At 39.0% G+C, this 21,430-nt stretch overlaps 1 protein-coding gene across 1 annotated transcript; it reads right to left on the bottom strand.

Annotated features, from left to right (window-relative positions):
• Window positions 1-868: 868 nt before the first annotated feature.
• On the bottom strand, window positions 869-1,766 carry LOC104088436 (antimicrobial ginkbilobin-2-like protein). The gene has a single exon (XM_009593111.4). The coding sequence runs from the start codon at window positions 1,737-1,739 to the stop codon at window positions 999-1,001; it is 741 nt and encodes a 246-aa protein (XP_009591406.1). The 5' UTR covers window positions 1,740-1,766; the 3' UTR covers window positions 869-998.
• Between the last annotated feature and the right edge of the window lie 19,664 nt (window positions 1,767-21,430).

Below are 21,430 nucleotides of genomic sequence, written 5' to 3'. Positions count from 1 at the left end.
TGCTTTTAGAGAAGCTACTTTTTTCAGCTTCTCAAAAACTGATTATGTTTCTTTTCGAAAGTACTTTTTTTCTTTCTAAAAATTGCCCAAACACCTTAATTTTTGAAAAAGAAAAACACTTTTAGCCACAAAAAATCCTGGCCAAACATGCTATTAATTGGATTTGGATAATTTGTCTTCTTATGGCTTTTCGGTAAATAGTCAACTTTTGAGGTTAAATTTGGCTGTAAAGATATCACACTCCACATAAATTTTAGAGTAGTACTCCAAGCAAGTCATCTTATTGCATGGATAAATATAACGAAGGAAATTCTGTCCATATGATATTCTCACTGATTTGTCAACAGCAAGCGGATATGGTTTGTCAACAGCAAGTGCAGGTGATTATCAACCGTATTCAATTCAAAAGAATATATACACATACAATTGAAAATTTTGAGAAAGATATACATTATAATAAATCTGCATTCATTGTCGCAAAGAGATAGTTAATATTATAATTTCTCTAAGACTAACTATTAATTTCTCCCAAGTGCTCTTCGCAATATCATCAATTATTCGTAAAGTAATTCCCATTTTGATTACATCATACAGTAAGTTTTAACTTATAAGTTGTTAAGAATTGGATCAGATAAAAGAATAAATATTAAAACTAGAGAGAGATCATTTGCCTTTAGAATTTAATGGATTAGTTGACCAATAAATGTTCGCAGACTCAGTGCGATGGTGGCTGAAGTTCTGTCATTATAATAAGTTGTAGGAGTAATATAAATGTTATTCCCGCCGTCCTACTCTATGCGAAACGATTGAAAGTACGTAAGTTAAATTATTTTATTTATGGTGTAAATTTGAACATAAAATGTTTAAATTTATTAAAATACAATTTATATATTTAACACTATAAGAATATATATGTATTAACTGGATCCTTCATAGGTAGCATATTACAATATCAATTTGTGACCATATCTTAATTTATATATTGTGACATCTTCTACTTAATTAGTATTAACAAAAGGATAGATTTCATATCTAAAGTTACAGCTTCCCCCGACAACTCTTCCACCTTCTTTTCCATCACAACAGCTTGGAATTTCAGTAATAATACCCTCGAGACATTTTTTGCAGTCTTCACTAGAAAGATCCCTTGTGCATTGAACCAATCCATACAATTTCTCATACTGATCTCCAATTAGCTCCATATCTCCACTTGCATATAAATTCTGCTTTTTATAAGCCGTTTCAACTAAACTTCCCAACAATTCTTTAGTCTTTGCATTAAAAGATTCTGGCTTATTCACAACACGAACATTCCACATGTAAAACTTGTACGTATTATCAATTTTTCCTAGAAAATCATTGTACGAATATTTAAGAAGGCAATTATCGTACCATATGATCGCTTCTTTATCGTAAGGACAACGTTTACCAAGTTCTTCACTTGCATCTACTACACAGGACTTACAATTAGTGCTTGAAACATCGCCGCGACATAAAGAAAGTCCATAAGTTTGATCGGGAGTTTGCCCGATTGAACTAGTTGAGAACCCTGTTGGGGGTGTTTTTAAGTAAAGATCACCTAAGAGATTTTTCAAGTTTTTTGCATAGTAACTATTGGCTGTGAAGTTTCCAGATTTTGAACAAAAATGGAAGAGTGGATCAGTGGAAACCACCGTCTGTACAAGAATTGCAATATACGAAAGGAAATATAGAGAAGAGATTATTCTTGAGGAAGCCATTTTTGTTAGGAAAAATGAGATGGTATAAAACTTCATTTAGTGCACCATTTTATATAGTACTCCAAGAAGAATATAGAACTAGCTAGCTTGCAATTTGCAACTAGGGAAAATGGGCCATTGTTGTTAAAACGGTAGACTCTTTCTTTCTTTTTGCTTTTTGCATCTGTTTTATTTTATGTGTTTTGGGTGGGAAGTTGACTATTTCCTCTTTGACCTGCGTTTCTTCTAATCGGAGTTTTGAATAGTATGCAGTTGGAAAAATCATTAATTGTAAAATGAGCATGACTATGTATTCTCATAGACGGGTATATCTATGTAGATCTTGTTAGGATCGAAATAGTCAGGTATCATGCGAAAACTATCAAAGCAAACCTTGAACGACGATAATGTGGTTCAGTCAATTGCCCTACGTTCACAGGCGAAGATTAGCAATTCACTATATAAAAGAGATACAAAATATCGAGAGAATAACCCTACAAAGAGGCAAACACAAGTGGTAGGCTAACACTTGTCCCGAAATTCTCCCCCTAAACAAGACTCTCCAATATGGCTACATTGCGGATATTGTTGAATGAGAAGGAAGGATCCTCAATTTATAAAAGTCTGAAATATTTTCCTCCAAGAAAAAGGACTAGCAAAACATAGAAAAATTATATTTTCCTTTTCATAAAAAAAAAAAACAATTATGGTTAATATGTTGTCCCTCCTTCAAGAAATAAGATCAATGGCGGATTCAAAATTTATAGGTCGTGAGTGTTTCACTGATTTTAATGTCGGTGTGATCATAGTGGTGCTCATGATCAATTATTTAAATTTTTAAAATTATTATTTATGCATTTGGCCAAAGCCAATGGGTGCTCGGCAACCATACCTCAAAACTTAAATTTGCCACTGAATAAGATAACCATTTATGGGGGGGAAAAATCAAGACAACATCTAACACATTGGTTGGTTCTAACTCGAACTATATACACATTTATACACTATAGCTAAATTTGTTTTAGAAAGATATACATTTTTATTGAGTTGACATGGAGAAATAGTGCGCATGATAGTACTTTGCACTCACTGACTTAAATTTAACTATATCTATCTCTAACTATTCCCCTAAGTGCTCTTTCACAATATAGTTAATTATTCATAAAGTAACTCTCATTTTGATTGCATCATTAAGTTAAACAAATTTCTGATGTATAAAAAAAAAAGATGGGTTCGTGAACCTAAATACAAGTTTGTAATGGCTGCAAAACCAATACCCGTATGATTAAAAATTACCTAAAGTCACGTTAACCAGATCAGATTAAATAACCTAAAGCGAAAGGAGAGAGACAGAAACCGATCATTTGCCGTAATATTTAATGGATGGGATGACCAATAACTGTGCGCTAAGACTCAGTGCACTATGGAGTTTGAATTTCTGTGAGCGTAAAACGTTGAATATAATAATGGTATGTGTTACAAAATGTTCCACTTTGATACTCGTACAGTCTTTTGACATTTACAAAAAAACCATTCCGACCAAAGTTGGTCGCTATTTTAATTATGTAATCAAAAGATTCACCATCTGAAAATCAAATCAGGGTCTGTATTGTGGCAGGATACTATTCTACCAGTAGACCATTATTGTATTTTGTTTTAAGACTATCTTTTATTTGATTTATACTCTTTAATTGTATTTTCGCACGAAAATAACCGACCAAAGTTGGTCGATTTTATTAAAAAATAAAATTACCAACCAAAGTTGGTCGGTTTTTTAAAATGACCGGCCGAATTAACCGACCAACTTTGGTCGGTTTTTTTAATATTAATATTTATTAATTTTAATTGAAAAACCGACCAAAGTTGGTCGGTTTCTTGAAAAATAAATTTCGCTGGACTCAAAAATAGTTTCCCGCATTTTTGCGCCAAAGAAAACCGACCAAAGTTGGTCGGTTTCATAAAAAAGAATTAAAAAATAAAATATTTTGAAAAACCGACCAACTTTGATCGGTTTTTTGGCCGGTTTATTGACCGACCAAAGTTGATCAGTCGACCTTGGTCGTTTTTGTCGAATTTCTAGTACTGTAAAGGAAACTTGATTTTGTGGCTATTTACAAATTTATTTTTTAGTTTTACCATCCTACATTTTTTTTTTACACATGAGAGATTTACTTTTACACGTAAGAGATCTGTCTTTTATAATAAGAGATTTTAAAATATTACTTTCTTAAATTATAAATTATAAAGGGACATGATGTACAAATAACACGTAAAAGAGAGAAAGAAACTAATCATTTACCTTTTATATTTGATTGGTGGTGTAATGACCCCATAGGTCATCTAGAGTTTTAAACTTTAATCTGTGTTTCGAAGCCTCATATAGCTTCTTTAATCCTTTCTCGATTTGCGTGCGCATTCCGTCTTTTTTCGGAAGGAATTTATGCAAAAATTGATAAAAATGTGATTTTGTGCCTTAAAAATTTATTTGAGTTGACTTCGGTTAACGTTTTGAGCAAACAGATCCTGATCCGTATTTTGATGATCTCGGTGGGTTCGTATCGTGATTTGGGACCTGGGACTATGCCCGGAATCGAATTTAGAGGTCCCTAACTCGGGTTATCGTATTTTGTCGAACATTTGAAGTTTAAAGGTTTAATGAAGTTAAATATTTTACCAATGTTTGACTTTATTGCTACCGGGTTCGGATTTTGGTTTCGGAGCTTGGTATATGTTCACTACTATATTTATGACTTGTTTGAAAAACTTGGTGAAAAATGGGATTGGTTTAATGTGATTCGGACGTCCGATTGTTAAAATAGAAATTCTTAAGTTTCATTGAAAATTTCATTCGATTTGGTGTCTGATTCGTAGTTCTAGGTGTTAATTTGGAGTTTTGATCGCGCGAGCGAGTTCATATGAGGTTTTTGGACATGTGTGCATGTTTGATTTGGAGCCCCGAGGGCTCGGGTGAGTTTCGGATAGGTTACGGAAGAATTTTGGACTTAGAATCATAGGTGATGCATTGGGTTTATGGTGTCTGACGTAGATCTCGCATTTGCGAAGAAACTTTTGCATTTGCGAGTCTAGGCATGGTTGGGGGTTCCTCGCATTTGCGAGCTAAAGTTTGCAATTGCAAACTTGTCATTTTTTGCTTTTGCGAAGGCAGAGTCGCATTTGAAACTCAACACATTATTGATAATCTTCACATTTGCGAAGAAAGGGTCTGCATTTGCGAGGGAATCAGGGTTCACATTTGTGACAAATTTATCGCAATTGCGATTACTGGGATTCTGAGAGGAGTTCACAATTGCGACCTCTTTTTCGCAATTGCGAGCAGGATATCATAATTGCGACATCTGCAATTGGGTAAAAGCTGAGTTAGATGAGATTTTTCTCATACTTTCAAATTTTCAAACCTAGAAACCTTAGAGGCGATTTTTCCAAGAGGTTTTTCTTCCCAAATTCGTTGGTAAGTGATTCTAACCTACTTTCTTTTAATCACTCATTACATTTCGTAGTTCTAGGTGTTATTTTGGAGTTTTTATTGCGCGAGCGAGTTCGTATGAGTTTTTTGGACTTGTGTGCATGTTTGGTTTGGAGCCCCGAGGTCTCGGGTAAGTTTCGGATAGGCTACGGAAGGATTTTGGACTTAGAATCATAGCTGATGCATTGAGCTTCTGGTGTCTGCTGCAAATCACGCATTTGTGAGACTGGGCATGGCTAGAGGGTCATCGCATTTGCGAGGTAAAGTTCGCAATGGCGAACTTTCCATTTTCGCTTTTGCGAAGGCAGAGTCGCATTTGCAACTTAGCACATTATTGATGATCTTCACATTTGCGAAGAAAGGGTCCGCATTTGCGAGGGCATCGGGGTTCGCATTTGCGACCATTTTATTGCAATTGCGATTACTGGGATTCTGAGGGGAGTTCGCAATTGCGACATCTGCAGCTGGGTAAAAGCTGAGTTAGACGGGATTTTTATCATTATTTCAAATTTTCAAACCTAGAAACCTTAGAGGCGATTTTTCCAAAGCTTTTCTTTCCCAATTCGTTGGTAAGTGATTTTAACCTACTTTCTTTCAATTACCCATTACATTTCATAAGAGTTAAACCTAAAATCTAGGATTTTCATGTCGAAATTGGGGATTTGGGTAGAATTAGGGATTTTTGTAAAATTTTAATTTAGACCTCAAATTGAGGTTAGATTTCGAAACAAATTACATAACTGGGCTCGGGGATGAATGGGTAATGTAACGACCCGACTGGTCGTTTTGAGAATTTGAGCCCTGATCCCTAATATCTGCTTTCCCCATATTTGTTTCTGCTTTTGGGATTTGCCGGAGTATTTGGTTATAGAATTCGGGGAGTTTTGGGACACTTAGTCCCTAGTTGTGAGTTTAAGCCTTAGAGTTTGGATGGTAGTCAGAACTATGTGAAGATGGATCTGGAATGGAATTCCGTCGACTCCGTTAGCTCCGTTGAGTGATTTTGGGGTTCGGAGCGCATCCGAAATGTGTTTTGGAGGTCTGTAGTAGATTTAGGCTTGAATTAGCGAAGTTAGTTTTTCAGCTATTTCGGCCGATAATGAAAATTTTGATATCGAGCTCGAAATGGAATTCTGAAAGTGGCTGTAGGTTCGTAGTGTTATTTGTGACATGTGTGTAAAATTTGAGGTCATTCGGACTAGAATTGATGTGGTTCGGCGTCGTTTGTAGAATTTGGAAAATTTTAAATTCTTAGGCTTAAATCCGTGCTTAATTCATGATTTTGGTGTTGTTCGATATGGTTTGAAGGCTCGACTAAGTTCGTATGGTGTTTTAGGATTTGTTGGCATGTTTGGTCGAGGTCTCGTGGGCCTCAGGTGTGTTTCGGATACTTAACGGGAAGAAATTTGGACTTAGGATAATCTGGTGCCTTTGCTGGTTCTGGTGTTTCGCACCTGCGGAAAATAGACCGCATGTGAGCGAGCCGCACATGCGAAGATGGAAGCGCAGATGCGAGAAGTCGAGAGTTGGCATGGGGTCGCAGGTGCGACGAAGTTCCGCATCTGCGATGCTCGCAAATGCGCAAGATTGTTCGCAAATGCGCAAGATGCGCAGAAGCGGAAGGGACGTCCGCAGGCGCGAGTGTGCATGTGTGGCCCTTTCGTCGCAGGTGCGAAGGCAAAAGGGGCAAGTGAGTTGCGCAGATGCGCATGTTTTTCGCACAAGCGCACCCACAAGTGCGAGCCCAGGTTCCGCAGGTGCAGAAATACTTGGGCAGTGGTTAAAACTGAAGGGCTTCGCGATTTTTGTCATTTTTGTCTTTGCAAACTTGGGTTAGGGCAATTTTTGAGAGCATTTTCGAGGCATTTCTTGAGGTAAGTTCCTTGAGCTTATTTTTGGTTAATAATCTTGCCTTGCCTTGTATTTTCCCACCTAGTTTATGTGTATTTAAGTTGAAAATTGAAAGTTGGAGGCTAGCGATTTGGAAGTTTGAATTGTGGATTGGAGGACCATTTGGTGTCGGATTTTTAAAAAGTTAAAATGGTTAGACTCGTAAGTGAATGAGCCTTCTAGTTTTGTGAATTTTGTCGGGTTTCGAGAATGGGCCCGGGGGGCGGGTATGAGCCAATTTCGGGTTTTGGCCTAGTTTTGTAGTTTTTCTTGTGGGATTCATTCCATTAGCGCATATTGATGGTATTGTACTGTTTTGAATAGATTCGAGCCATTTGGAATCGGATACTCGTGGCAAGAACGTGATCTCGAGTTGATTTGAGTGATTCTAGGTAAGTGGCTTGCCTAACCTTGTGTTGGGGACTTCCCCCTTAGGATATCTTGATATTATTTGGTGTGTGGGCGCCGTGTACAGGAGGTGATGAGTACGTACACGGGCTATTATTGCAAGAAATCATGTTTAACCTTTTTAAATCATAAATTTCTTCTCTTAATAAGTTGTATTAATATGTTTAATTGTGTAGTTTAGACTAAAAAATCATGCTTACGTGTTTTAACTGCCTAATTGACATTCTGTGCGTCATGTTTAGCTAAGTCCTTATTTGCCTTATCTGTATCCAGTATAAACTGTATAACTCGATGTCATACCGGTCATTTCATCTTGCGTTGCATATTTATTTTGGGACTATGGACGTATTCCGGGAGATCCCCCTCTTTTGTATATTTACTTTAGGACTACTGACGTATTCTGGGAGATCCCCCAGCACTGCATATTTACTTTGGGACTACGGACGTATTCCGGGAAATCCCCCAGCACTGCATATTTACTTTGGGACTACGAACGTATTTCGGGAGATCCCCCAGCACTGCATATTTACTTTGGGACTACGGATGTATTCCGGGAGATCCCCCAGCACTGCATATTTACTTTGGGACTATAGACGTATTTTGGAAGATCCCCCTGTACTGCATATTCATTTAAAACTACACGACGGTATCCCGAGAGATTTCCCACTGTGTTTACCTTGTTTTGAGCCGAGGGCTCCCTTAACTGTCAAAATTTTCGAGAATTTCTTTAACTGTGTTACCGTAAATTCTACTTATATCTTTTACTGTTTAATTTATTATATTTACTCTGGTAGGGCCTTGACATGACCTCGTCACTACTCGACCGAGGTTAGGCTTGACACTTATTGGGTACCATTGTGGTGTACTCATGCCCTTTTCTGCACATGTTTTCGTGTGCGGATCCAGGTATGAGCTATCAGCCTTGGGGTTAGTGCGTACTGCTGATTCTAGGAGACTTCAAGGTACTTCTGCTTGCGTCCGCAGATATTCGGAGTCCCCTTCTACTCCCTCGTCTAGAAACTTTCCTTATTATCTTCAGACTTTTGTATAGAGCTACATAGATTATAGCAGTTTGTGACTTAGTGATATTCCGAGTCTTGGGAAACTATTTTGTATATGACGAGTGGTTCTACTCTTGGCTATTTATAATATGCTGTTTATCTTTAAAATGTTGTGTTTTCTTTATATTTTTCGAAATATTAGGATTACCTAGTCATAAAAACTAGGTGCCATCACGACCCCTTACGGAGGAATAATTTGGGTCGTGACAAGTTGGTATCAGAGCACTAGGTTCGTAGGAGTCGCGAGCCACAAGCCGGTTTATTAGAGTTTTGCGGATCGGTGCGGAGACGTACGTACTTATCTTCGGGAGGCTATGTAACTGTTAAGAACAATCATATTTCTTTGATTTCCTTGTCGTGCGAGTTATTGACACACAAAAAAATATTCTAAGATTCTATTCTATTCTTTCTCAAAGATGGTGAGGACTCGCAATGGGAGGACCGACGATCAGGCACCCGAGCCCCTTGCCAGAGCCGCTAGAGGCCGGGGTCGGGGTAGAGGATGACCACGCAGTGCAACCCGAGCACCTGCGAGAGCTGCATTAGAGGAGCCCCCAGCAGCTCTCGCTGGAGGGCCAGCGCCGGAGATCCTTATTGCTACTCCAGCCCTCCAGGAGACTTTAGCTTAGTTCTTGAGCATGTTCATCACTCTGGCTCAGGCTGGACTATTTCTGATAGCTCCCGCTACATCTCAGGCCGGGGGAGGGGTACAGACTCCCGTAGCACGCACTCCTGAGCAGAGGGTCCAGGTTGATCAGGCCCCAGAGTATATTCCTATGCCCCTAGTGGCTCCGGTTCAGCATGAGATCAGGGTAGCTGCATCTGAGGCAGAGCAGCTCAGACTTGAGAGGTACAAGAAGTACCACCCACCTACTTTCAGCGGACTAGCTTCAGATGATGCTCTGGGTTTTCTTAAGGAGTGTCATCGTATTATCCGCACTATGGGTATTGTGGAGACGAGTGGGGTTTCTTTCATCGCTTTCCAGCTGAGGGGAGCAGCATATCAGTGGTGGCGTGCCTATGAGCTAAGTAGTTCGGATGAGGCAGGCTCACTCACTTGGACTCAATTTTCAGAGATGTTCTTGCGTGAGTATGTTCCACAGAGCTTCATGGATGTTTGGCGCGCAGAGTTTGAGCAGTTGCGTCAGGGTTCTATGACTGTGTCGGAGTATGCAGTCAGTTTCAGTGGGTTAGCTCGCCATGCACCGGCTCTGGTTGCTACAGTCAGAGAGAGGGTTCGTCGCTTCATTGAGGGACTCCACCCCAGTATTCGGACCAGTATGGCCAGGGAGTTGGAGATGGACATCACTTATCAGTAGGCAGTGAGCATTGTCAGGAGAGTGGAGGGCATGTTCGCCCGGGACAGAAAGGAGAGAGAGGCCAAGATATCTCGAGAGACTGGTCATTATTCAAGAGTTCGTGCGCTAGTAGCACGCTATGGTAGGGGTTTTGTGAGTCGCCCTGTTCATTATGCTATTCTTTATTATCACGCTAAGATCGTGACGCTGGCTATGCCAGGTTTGCCGAGATTAGAGTGGAGAGGTACCTTAGAGTATACTCCCTGCAGGTCATTTCATTTCTTAAGGCTCAATGAATGGTTGAGAAGGGGTGTGATGCGTATTTGGCCTATGTGAGAGATGTTAGTATTGATACCCCTACAGTTGAGTCAGTTCTAGTGATAAGGGACTTCCCAGATGTATTTCCAGCTGATCCTCCGGGCATGCCACCCGACAGAGATAGTGTTTTTGGCATGGATTTGTTGCCAGGCACTCAGCCCATCTCTATTCCTCCATATCCTATGGATCCTCCTAAATTAAAGGAGTTAAAGGAGCAGTTGCAGGAGTTGCTTGATAAGGGCTTCATTCGGCCCAGTGTGTCACCTTGGGGGTGCTTCGGTCTTATTTGTTAGGAAGAAGGATGGTTCTATGCGTATGTGTATTGATTATCGGCAGCTAAATAAGGTTACAGTGAAGAATAGGCACTCATTGCCTCGTATTAATGACTTATTTGACCAGTTACAGGGTGCCAGGATGTTTTCCAAGATTGACTTGCGTTCTGGCTATCATCAGTTGAAGATTCGAGAGCCGGATACCCCGAAGACTGCTTTTAGGACTAGATATGGTCACTATGAGTTTATTGTCATGTCATTTAGGCTGACCAATGCACCAGCAACCTTTATGAATTTGATGCATAGTGTATTCCGGCCTTATCTTGATTTCTTTGTCATTGTGTTTATTGACGACATCCTGGTATATTTTCGGTCTCGGGAAGATTATGAGCAGCACCTGAGGACCGTGCTTCAGACCTTGAGGGAGAAGAGGTTATATGCAAAATTTTCTAAGTGTGAATTCTGGCTTGATTCAGTGGCATTCTTGGGCCACATAGTGTCTTGTGATGGGATCAAGGTAGATCCGAAGAAGGTGGAGGCAGTGCAGAGTTGGCCTAGACCGTCATCATCTACGGAGATCCGCAGTTTCCTTGGTTTGGCGAGATATAATCGTCACTTTGTGGAGGGATTTTCATCCATTGCAGCACCTATGACCAAGTTGACCCTAGAAAGGTGCTCCGTTCAAGAGGATCGAGGAGTGTGAGCAGAGCTTTCAGAAGCTCAAGACAACTTTGACTACAGTCCTAGTATTAGTATTGCCTACAGGTTCGGGGTCCTACATTGTCTATTGTGATGCCTCGAGGATTGGCCTCGGAGCGGTATTGATGCATGACGGTAGGGTGATTTCCTACGCGTCTAGAGGTGGAGGCCATCCAGCTAGAGCCCGTCCTAGAGGTGTAGTTCAGAGTGGTGGGACTCAGCCTCGATTTTATGCTTTTCCAACTAGGCTTGAGGCTGAGTCATCTGACGCTGCTATCACAGGTATTGTTCTAGTTTTCCATAGAGATGTTTTAGTTCTATTTGATTCGGGCTCTACTTATTCCTACGTGTCATCCTATTTTTAACTTTATCTGATTTTTCGGGTAAACAATTATTATTATTCTAAAAAATTTATAATTTTTGCCTTTACTTTCAAAAGAATAATTATCGTGTTTTAGGTTTAGGATTTCTTAATCTAATGTGATAGAATTAATATCGCCCCCATTTAACCCATACCCATTTTTTTAATTTTTTTTTAACTTGTACCCATTGTTTAAACAACTTCAGCTCCTCCTTCGTTTTCTGAATGCTGAAGAATTCTAATTTTAATTGCTACTGAAACACGAAAGCACGAGTTGATTCCCGGTGCTTTTACTAATGGTCTTGTTTTATATGAGTATTGCTTTTCAAATTTCCAGATAATTCCATTATTCTAAGGCTAAAATATATAATAAATAGTAGTTAGCAACTGGATCTTAATGACAACTTGTCATTGTTGTTTTAGAACTTCAGCTCTAAGAATGATGAAGTTCAGCAAATAGTATAAACAAAAACTTCAGCTCCTAAAATGCTGAAATTCAGCAAATACAAAATAAACTTCAGCCTTGAAGTTCATCACAAACATAACAAAGCTTCAGCTAAAACATGCTGAAGTTCAGCAAATATAGAACAAAACTTCAGCTAAAACATGCTTAAGTTCAGCAAATACAGATAAAGCTTCAGCTAAAACATGCTGAAGTTCAGCAAATACATAACGTAACTTCAGCTACTAGAATGCTTAAGTTCAGCAACACATGATGTTGTTTTATTGAACTGAAATTTGTCATTTGCACTATGAACTGAAGTTTGCGTGATTGACTTTTGCAAGTCAGGCCAAACTTCATGCAAAAATATTTGAAGTTTTGCTACACTTCAGGTAAAAAATTTTGCTACTTCAGGCCCGTCTGCCTGAAGTTAAGTAAAAAATGGGTACGCTTGTAATTTCTTTTGCAAAGTGGATATAAGTTAAAACGTGACCCAAAAAGCGGGTATAGATGCAAATGCCATGTTGATTTCTGTACTATTTTCATTAAATATTTTCCTCTTTTCGCTTCGAATTAATTTGCAAATAAACTGGACTAAAATAAGATCAATTTAAGAGTCTCTTGATATTTTTAGTTGGAAGACCTCTAGTGTCATGGCTTTGGACAATATTGTTTTAGATCAACTCATAAGTACCAACTATGTGTTTCAATAGCACTAGACTCGATCATGCCACATCGTGAAAAATTTGACGGCTATTCACTCATATTTGGGACAATTGAAACCGAAGGGTACAGTAATAGTATATATTTTTTTCTATAATTGAAAAATCATAGCAAAATAAATACATCTAAGGGGACATGAAAAGCACTTTGTCGATGTGCATGATATATCGTAAATTTGTCTACGTCTAAAAAGAAAATCCCGTCACAGATAATTTAAATGCATGACATGTACCTGGTTGAAATTAGCATGAAGAGTACAAAATTGTAACATAAAACTGCAGCGGTCATTTACATCTCTTATGTCACGACCCAAAATCCATTTAAGGTCGTGATGGAGCCGGACACCACTGTCAGAAAAGCCAACCATAATCAATTAACTTAATTACCCATTTTAATATTTTTTGAAATCAAAATTTCTTCAATGAAAAAAAATAAAGATAGAACTCATACAGTAAATGATAATTATTTTTAGCAACTAAATTTCTAAACAATTCACGACCATTCCCAAAACCCGCTGTCACAAGTGCATGAGCATTTACTATGGAATTTAAAAATAAAATACAACATCTGTCCAGAATACAAATTAGACAGAAAAAATATAATAATTCTGAAGGAGACTCTGTTAGATGCGGATCGTAATACAGAATGCAGCTCACTTAAGTCCCCGCATTTTAATCACATCTTTGCGCCAACAAGGCCGCTAAACATATATAAACTTGCACAATAAAATGTGCAGCAAGTGCAGCATGAGTACAAAAATAACGTGTACTCAGTAAGTATCAAGCCTAATCTTGAAGAGGTAGAGAGGAGACGACCGACTTTGACACTCACTAAGAGTCAATAATAATAAATAAAAATAGCTATATCTAGATCGACATGATTTATAGAATTTACAATAATTTTCTTTAACCAACATAAATAATTAAATTCCTTCAATTCCAATAAATTTCCAATTTATCAATTAGCCTCATTTACAGGAATAACAATAATTTCCTTAACAAGCAGAGATAATAATTAATTCTTTCAAATTTCAATAATTTCTAATTTATCAGTTAGCTTCACGAGCTGCAATAAAATATCAATCCGGTTAGACAATTATTACTTTAATTACATATGTGGTAATTTCTCCCTCACAAGATTAGACAAAGACACTTAACTTGTCTCAATGCCCACTTCCGATCACGATGTCGTGTAAAAATCCCAATCCGGCGCCGAAAATCCGAAACTATCCAAAAGTTATATGAAATAATTAATACATGTTCAAAAATTGAAATTAGGCTATTAAATTAATTACCCAACTCAAAATGGTAAAATTTTCAAAATTCACCCCGGGCCCACGTGCCCGGATTTCGAAACAATTCGGAGGAAATCGTTACCCATAGCCTCAAGAACTCAAATATACCATTTTCATCCAATTCCATAGCCATTTTCGTGGTTAAAATCCAAAAATACCAATTTCTAGGTTTTTCTTCAAAATCGCAAATTTCTACTAATGTTCATGAATTCTCACGCCTAAATCCGTATATAAACCAAGTATTTAACTTGCAATAGGTAGGAATCACTTACCTTGACATAAATAATGAAGATGGAGCTCCAAAATCGCTCCTAGGTCGGCTCCCATGAAGGAAATGAGATGAAATGAGCCAAACCCATTTTTTCAAACTTATATACTGCCTAGGCGACCTTTCACCGTATTCGCGAGACCCCCATCGCGTTCGCGATGAACAAAATTGTAAGAACCCAAATTCGTGTACCTTAGATCACGCCGTAAGTTAGTCGACGTAAATCCAAGAAGAGATTATCTTTGAGATGATAAGAAGTTAATCATATTGGTCTTAAACGATACAAGGGTATATAAGAGTGGTTAACAAGTATTAGAAGTTAAACGAATCAAGAATGTTGTAACCCGTATTTTTGGGTAACACTAGAGGTGATTAATTATCCCAAGAGGTCATGTTTTAATGTATTTGAATCATATAATATCCGTATCATAAGTCTTGAAGTCAAGCGAGTTATGAAATAAAAGTCGATAAAGGTTGTCGCAACTTACATTTATAATTTTACTTAAACTTTAGGTCAAATGTTACTACATTTTTATCCCAATGTACTTGGAATTATGGGGTGATATGCCTATCAAATGTAAGATCTATGAGTCTAGTTTCCAACGCATTAAACCGTTTGTCAATACGATCTCGAAATAGAGAGATATTTGCGTTTTCGCGAGAGTGCGCCAAGTAGCTCTCTATGGGGCCCACATAGGCGGTTTAAGACATATGGACATATATAAGATACCTCAACCCCGTTTTAAGTCATTATTTTTCAGTATATTCAGACCTTAGAACCCTAAAAACACTCTCTTAAGGATCTCTCATGATCCAATACCCAAACAAAGGGCAAACAACACAAATCAAGTGTCGGAAATCCCGTGGCGCTAGTAAGTTTCTTGTTCTTCTTGTTGTTGCTGATTTTTGTATTGTTCCAGATCGTGTGAGAGGTTGTTTTAAGTGTTTTATGTTCTGTAAATACTCCTTCAAGTTTTTAATATCAACCCTAGGTGATTTCAAGTCTTCTAAAGTAATTCTAGTGCCGAAAAACCCGAATTAATTGCTAGTTTCACTTCCTTGTTCTTGTGGCAGAATTGGAGGGATATTTCATGAAAGATTAAGGTCAAATTGGAGTTGTTCTTTCTGTTTAAAGTTAAGGAACCTCTTACTCTATATATATTTAAGATTATCCAAGTTGCGGCTAAGTCGTTGAAGCTAGAACTTGTGAAATATATATCGAAAGGCTTGGTAGTAATGTTGTTGGTTGGTGGACTATTTTGGGAGGCTCAATATGATTATTAATGATGTTGTTTGGGCTGTTTGGTGATTGTATTGACTTGTGGGAAGTCATATAAATAGGGGAGGTGCTGTCCGTTTCATCGTAAAATAGGTTGCGGTCGATACATAATAGTTACGACGCTTAAACGATAATGATAGTGTCATTTCTCTTATTGTAGACTAAGGAGTCGTGACATTTGCATAGCTTGAGGTTGGGCAGTATATACAAGGTATGTGAGGCTATCCCCTTCATTCTTTTGCACGACTCCAATTGTACATAATGTAATGAACGAGCTCCCAAAGATACTCTACTCTTAGAAGCTAGCAGTACTTACATTGCTGCCCTTCTTATGAAACGATTGATATTGATGTTACTTCTCTTATTCTTATATTATCAATGTTGTTGGTAGTTCCTGATTCTTATAAGATTCTTGATGAAGAGTTAATCCTAATAACGTGTACGAAGGATACCGACCTTACGTCACTCCGAAAGGTTCAAAATGTGATTCCAATGAGTCCAGCATGCATCATATATATGTATCTATTTTACTCTACCGAGCCGCGCTATAGTCGGCCGGGTATGGCACCTATTGTGCAACCACTGATCAGTTGGGTTTTACCGAGCTCCACGTGGCCGGGTACGATTCTACCGAGCCCTATGATGGCCGGGTACGTTTTACCGAGCCTATTACGGCTGGGTACGATATGATGATGGTGATGCCCACAAAGGCGTATGTTTTAAAAGTTTATGTATATATATGTATGTATCATGTATTTCATGTCAGTAGCCCTAAGAGGTACCGAGATGTCACAGGTTGTATATTCTCTATCCCTGTTTATATTACTGTTCTTACTTATGCTTTCCTGCCTTACATACTCAGTACTTTATTCGTACTGACGTCCCATTTATTTGTGGACGCTGCATGTCGTGCTGCAGGTCCTGATAGACAGGTAGACGCAGCTCTCCCACCACAGTAGGCTGTCCAGTGTTCAGCGGTTATTGGCGAGATCCCTTCTCCGGACTTGCCGTGGTCTTGGTATGCATTTTTGTTATAGACATTATGGGTATGTCGGGGCCCTGTTCCAGCAATGTTGTAGCACTTATGTTCCTTTAGAGGCTCATAGACAGGTGTCGACTTATGTATGGTTTGGAATGCCTTGTCGGCTGATTTTTGTTGTATAGTCTTTCATGGCAGCATGGTAGCTCGTACCTTATATATAGTTTCTTGATAGCCTTGTCGTCCCATGTTATGTATGTTCATGACATTATCTTTCATTGTTGGATGTTCATGATCCATGTCTACAATTTATATTGATCTTGTCGGCCCTTAAAGATAATAAGGAAGGTTAGATAAAATATACGTTGGTGCTCGGCAAGTATGGCCCGGGTGCTAGTCATGACCCTCCAGTTGGGTCGTGACAAACTTGGTATCAGAGCAAGTCTGTCCTAGGGGTTGTCTATGAGCCGTGTCTAGTAGAGTTTTGATTATGGATGTGTAGCGCGCCACATTTATAATCAGGAGGCTACGTGACATCTAGGGTTGTTATCTTCTTCCTGAATCTAGATCGTGCGTAGAGTTGAGTCGTATCTAATATTCACCTTGTTTTCTTTCAGCGATGACTTTGACTAGGAAGCAAGCGATTAGTAAACGGCTTGATACAACTGTGGGAGAGGGTAACATTCAGGTGCCTCCAACCAGAGCAGGCAAAGTGAGGCTCAGAGTGAGATGCCATCACATACCTCTCCGTCTCCTCCATAGGATATTAGGGGGCACCCAGTACATCCAGTTCCACCGTCTGGCACTACAGACCACGATATGCGCAGTGCAGTGAACTTGTTGACTAGCTTGGTAGCTGCTCAGGCTTAGAGGCAGAATACTGGTGTTGCTGATAAACTGGTTAGTGCGAGAGTTCGTGATTTTATTAATCTAGACCCTCCAGTGTTTACTAGATCAGACCCCAAGGAGGACCCGCAAACATTTATTGATTAGGTTCATCGTACATTGCGGGTTATACATGCTAGTGATACAGAGGCAGTAGAGTTGGCTTCTTATCGGTTACGGGATTTAGCGGTTTTCTGGTATGATAGTTGGGAGAGATCTAGAGGTCCGAACGCTCCTCCAGCCGTGTGGAAGGAATTTTCTGAGGCCTTTCTTCGTCACTACTTGCCAGTTAAGACAACTTACACGGCTGAAGATTATGCGAAGTTGTATATCAAGGAGATTGTTAGGATTCATGGTGTGCCGGTATCTATTATATCAGACCGAGGAACTCAATTTACGGCTAACTTTTGGAGGTCTTTTCAGAAGGGTTTTGGCACACAAGTAAATCTCAGCACTGCATTCCATCCGCAGACTGACGGACAGGCTGAACGTACCATTCGGACGCTTGAAGATATGCTACGATCATGTGTTATAGATTTCAAGGGGAATTGGGATGACCATCTGGCACTTATAAAATTTGCCTACAATAATAACTACCATTCTAGTATTAAAATGGCCCCGTATGAGGCACTGTACGGGAGGAGATGTAGATCACCAGTTGGATGGTTCGAAGTCGATGAGACAGAATTATATGGGCCAGATTTGATTCACTAAGTCATTGAGAAGGTGAAAGTGATACAAGATCGACTGAGGACGGCACAAAGCAGGCAAAAGTCTTATTCCGATGTCCGACGTCGTGATCTGGATTTTGAGGTTGGTGATTGGGTTTTCCTAAAAATCTCGCCGATGAAGGGTGTTATGCATTTTGGGAAAAAGAGTAAGTTGAGTCCGCGGTATATTGGGCCGTACAAAATTCTTCGACGAATTAGACAGGTTGCTTATGAGTTAGAATTGCCATCCAAATTGGAATTTGTCCACCCGGTATTCCATGTATCTATGTTGAGGAAATGTATTGGAGACCCTTCTCGGGTCGTCCCTATCAAAGATGTACAAGTTACAAAGGATCTATTATATGATGAAGTGCCAGTGGCTATATTAGATCGACAAGTCCGCAAGCTGAGAACAAAGGATGTAGCTTCCATTAATGTATTATGGAGGAACAAGAATATAGAAGAAATGACATGGGAAGTAGAAGAGGAGATGAAGTCTAAATACCCTTACCTATTCCAGAGTGAAGATAACGAGGATGCCGGGGGAAAGAAGGACACATTATAAGGTGAAACGGCTCTATGAGGTAAGCAATAGCTTGTGAATACTCTTTTTTAATACAAAATGGTGATATGCAGATAATGTACATATCCATAATGCTTTGTATAGTCTTGTAAGGCCATAGGTTGGGTTTAACTGCTTGCAAGTTTGGCTAGTGTCCATTTTATAGGGAAAACTCGGCCGGAAATATCCGTCGGAATCCACGATGAGTTAGACACCCAATAAACCATTACATTCTAGGACGAATGTTCTTAAGGGGGGGAGAGTGTTACAACCCAAATTCGCGTACCTTAGATCACGCCGTAAGTTAGTCGACGTAAATCCAAGAAAAGATTATCTTTAAGATGATAAGAAGTTAATCCTATTGGTCTTAAACAATACAATGGTGTATAAGAGTGGTTAACAAGTATTAGAAATTAAACGAATGAAGGATGTTGTAACCCGTATTTTCGAGTAACACTAGAGGTAATTAATTGTCCCAAGAGGTCATGTTTTAATGTATTTGAATCATATAATATCCGTATCATAAGTCTTGAAGTCAAGCGAGTTATGAAACAAAAGTCGATAAAAGTTATCGCAACTTATATTTATAATTTTACTTAAACTTTAGGTCAAATGTTACTACATTTTTCTCCCAATGTACTTGGAATTATGGGGTGATCTGCCTATCAAATGGAATATATATGAGTCTAGTTTCCAACGCATTAAACCGTATGTCAATACGATCTCGAAATAGAGAGATATTTGCGTTTTCGCGAGAGTGCGCCAAGTAGCTCTCTATGGGGCCCACATAGGCGGTTTAAGACATATGGACATATATAAGATACCTCAACCCCGTTTTAAGTCATTATTTTTCAGTATATTCAGACCTTAGAACCCTAAAAACACTCTCTTAAGGATCTCTCATGATCCAATACCCAAACAAAGGGCAAACAACACAAATCAAGTGTCGGGAATCCCGTGGCGCTAGTAAGTTTCTTGTTCTTCTTGTAGTTGCTGATTTTTGTATTGTTCCAGATCGTGTGGGAGGTTGTTTTAAGTGTTTTATGTTCTGTAAATACTCCTTCAAGTTTTTAATATCAACCCTAGGTGATTTCAAGTCTTCTAAAGTAATTCTAGTGCCGAAAAACCCGAATTAATTGCTAATTTCACTTCCTTGTTCTTGTGGCAGAATTGGAGGGATATTTCATGAAAAATTAAGGTCAAATTGGAGTTGTTCTTTCTGTTTAAAGTTAAGGAACCTCTTACTCTATATATATTTAAGATTATCCAAGTTGCGGCTAAGTCGTTGAAGCTAGAACTTGTGAAATATATATCGAAAGGCTTGGTAGTAATGTTGTTGGTTGGTGGACTATTTTGGGAGGCTCAGTATGATTATTAGTGATATTGTTTGGGATGTTTGGTGATTGTATTGACTTGTGGGAAGTCATATAAATAGGGGAGGTGCTGTCCGTTTCATCGTAAAATAGGTTGTGGTCGATACATAATAGTTACGACGCTTAAACGATAATGATAGTGTCATTTCTCTTATTGTAGACTAAGGAGTCGTGACAATTGCATAGCTTGAGGTTGGGCAGTATATACAAGGTATGTGAGGCTATCCCCTTCATTCTTTTGCATGACTCCGATTGTACATAATGTAATGAACGAGCTCCCAAAGATACTCTACTCTTAGAAGCTAGCAGTACTTACATTGCTGCCCTTCTTATGAAACGATTGATATTGATGTTACTTCTCTTATTCTTATATTATCAATGTTGTTGGTAGTTCCTGATTCTTATAAGATTCTTGATGAAGAGTTAATCCTAATAACGTGTACGAAGGATACCAACCTTATGTCACTCCGAAAGGTTCAAAATGTGATTCCAATGAGTCCAGCATGCATCATATATATGTATCTATTTTACTCTACCGAGCCGCGCTATAGTCGGCCGGGTACGGCACCTATTGTGCAACCACTGATCAGTTGGGTTTTACCGAGCTCCACGTGGCCGGGTACGATTCTACCGAGCCCTATGATGGCCGGGTACGTTTTACCGAGCCTATTATGGCCGGGTACGATATGATGATGGTGATGCCCACAAAGGCGTATGTTTTAAAAGTTTATGTATATATATGTATGTATCATGTATTTCATGTCAGTAGCCCTAAGAGGTACCCAGATGTCACAGGTTGTATATTCTCTATCCCTATTTATATTACTGTTCTTACTTATGCTTTCCTGCCTCACATACTCAGTACTTTATTCGTACTGACGTACTTTTTATTTGTGGACGATGCATGTCGTGCTGCAGGTCCTGATAGACTGGTAGATGCAACTCCCCCACCACAGTAGGCTGTCCAATTCATCGGTTATTGGCGAGATCCCTTCTCCGGACTTGCCGTGGTCTTGGTATGCATTTTTGTTATAGACATTATGGGTATGTCGGGGCCCTGTTCCAGCAATGTTGTAGCACTTATGTTCCTTTAGAGGCTCATAGACAGGTGTCGACTTATGTATGGTTTGGAATGCCTTGTCGGCTGATTTTTGTTGTATAGTCTTTCATGGCAGCATGGTAGCTCGTACCTTATATATAGTTTCTTGACAGCCTTGTCGTCCCATGTTATGTATGTTCATGACATTATCTTTCATTGTTGGATGTTCATGATCCATGTCTACTATTTATATTGATCTTGTCGGCCCTTAAAGATAATAAGGAAGGTTAGATAAAATATACGTTGGTGCTCGGCAAGTATGGACCGGGTGCTAGTCATGACCCTCTAGTTGGGTCGTGACAAAAAT

The sequence above is a fragment of the Nicotiana tomentosiformis genome, chromosome 6, assembly GCF_000390325.3.
Source record: "Nicotiana tomentosiformis chromosome 6, ASM39032v3, whole genome shotgun sequence".
In the NCBI taxonomy this organism is placed as follows: Eukaryota; Viridiplantae; Streptophyta; class Magnoliopsida; order Solanales; family Solanaceae; genus Nicotiana; species Nicotiana tomentosiformis.
Note: the sequence above shows the minus strand (reverse complement) of the source record. Positions and strands in the feature narration are given on the sequence as shown.

Bases quoted from the DNA above. Each gene is read 5' to 3' on its own strand.
- LOC104088436 (XM_009593111.4), bottom strand. From the start codon at position 1,739: ATGGCTTCCTCAAGAATAATCTCTTCTCTATATTTCCTTTCGTATATT.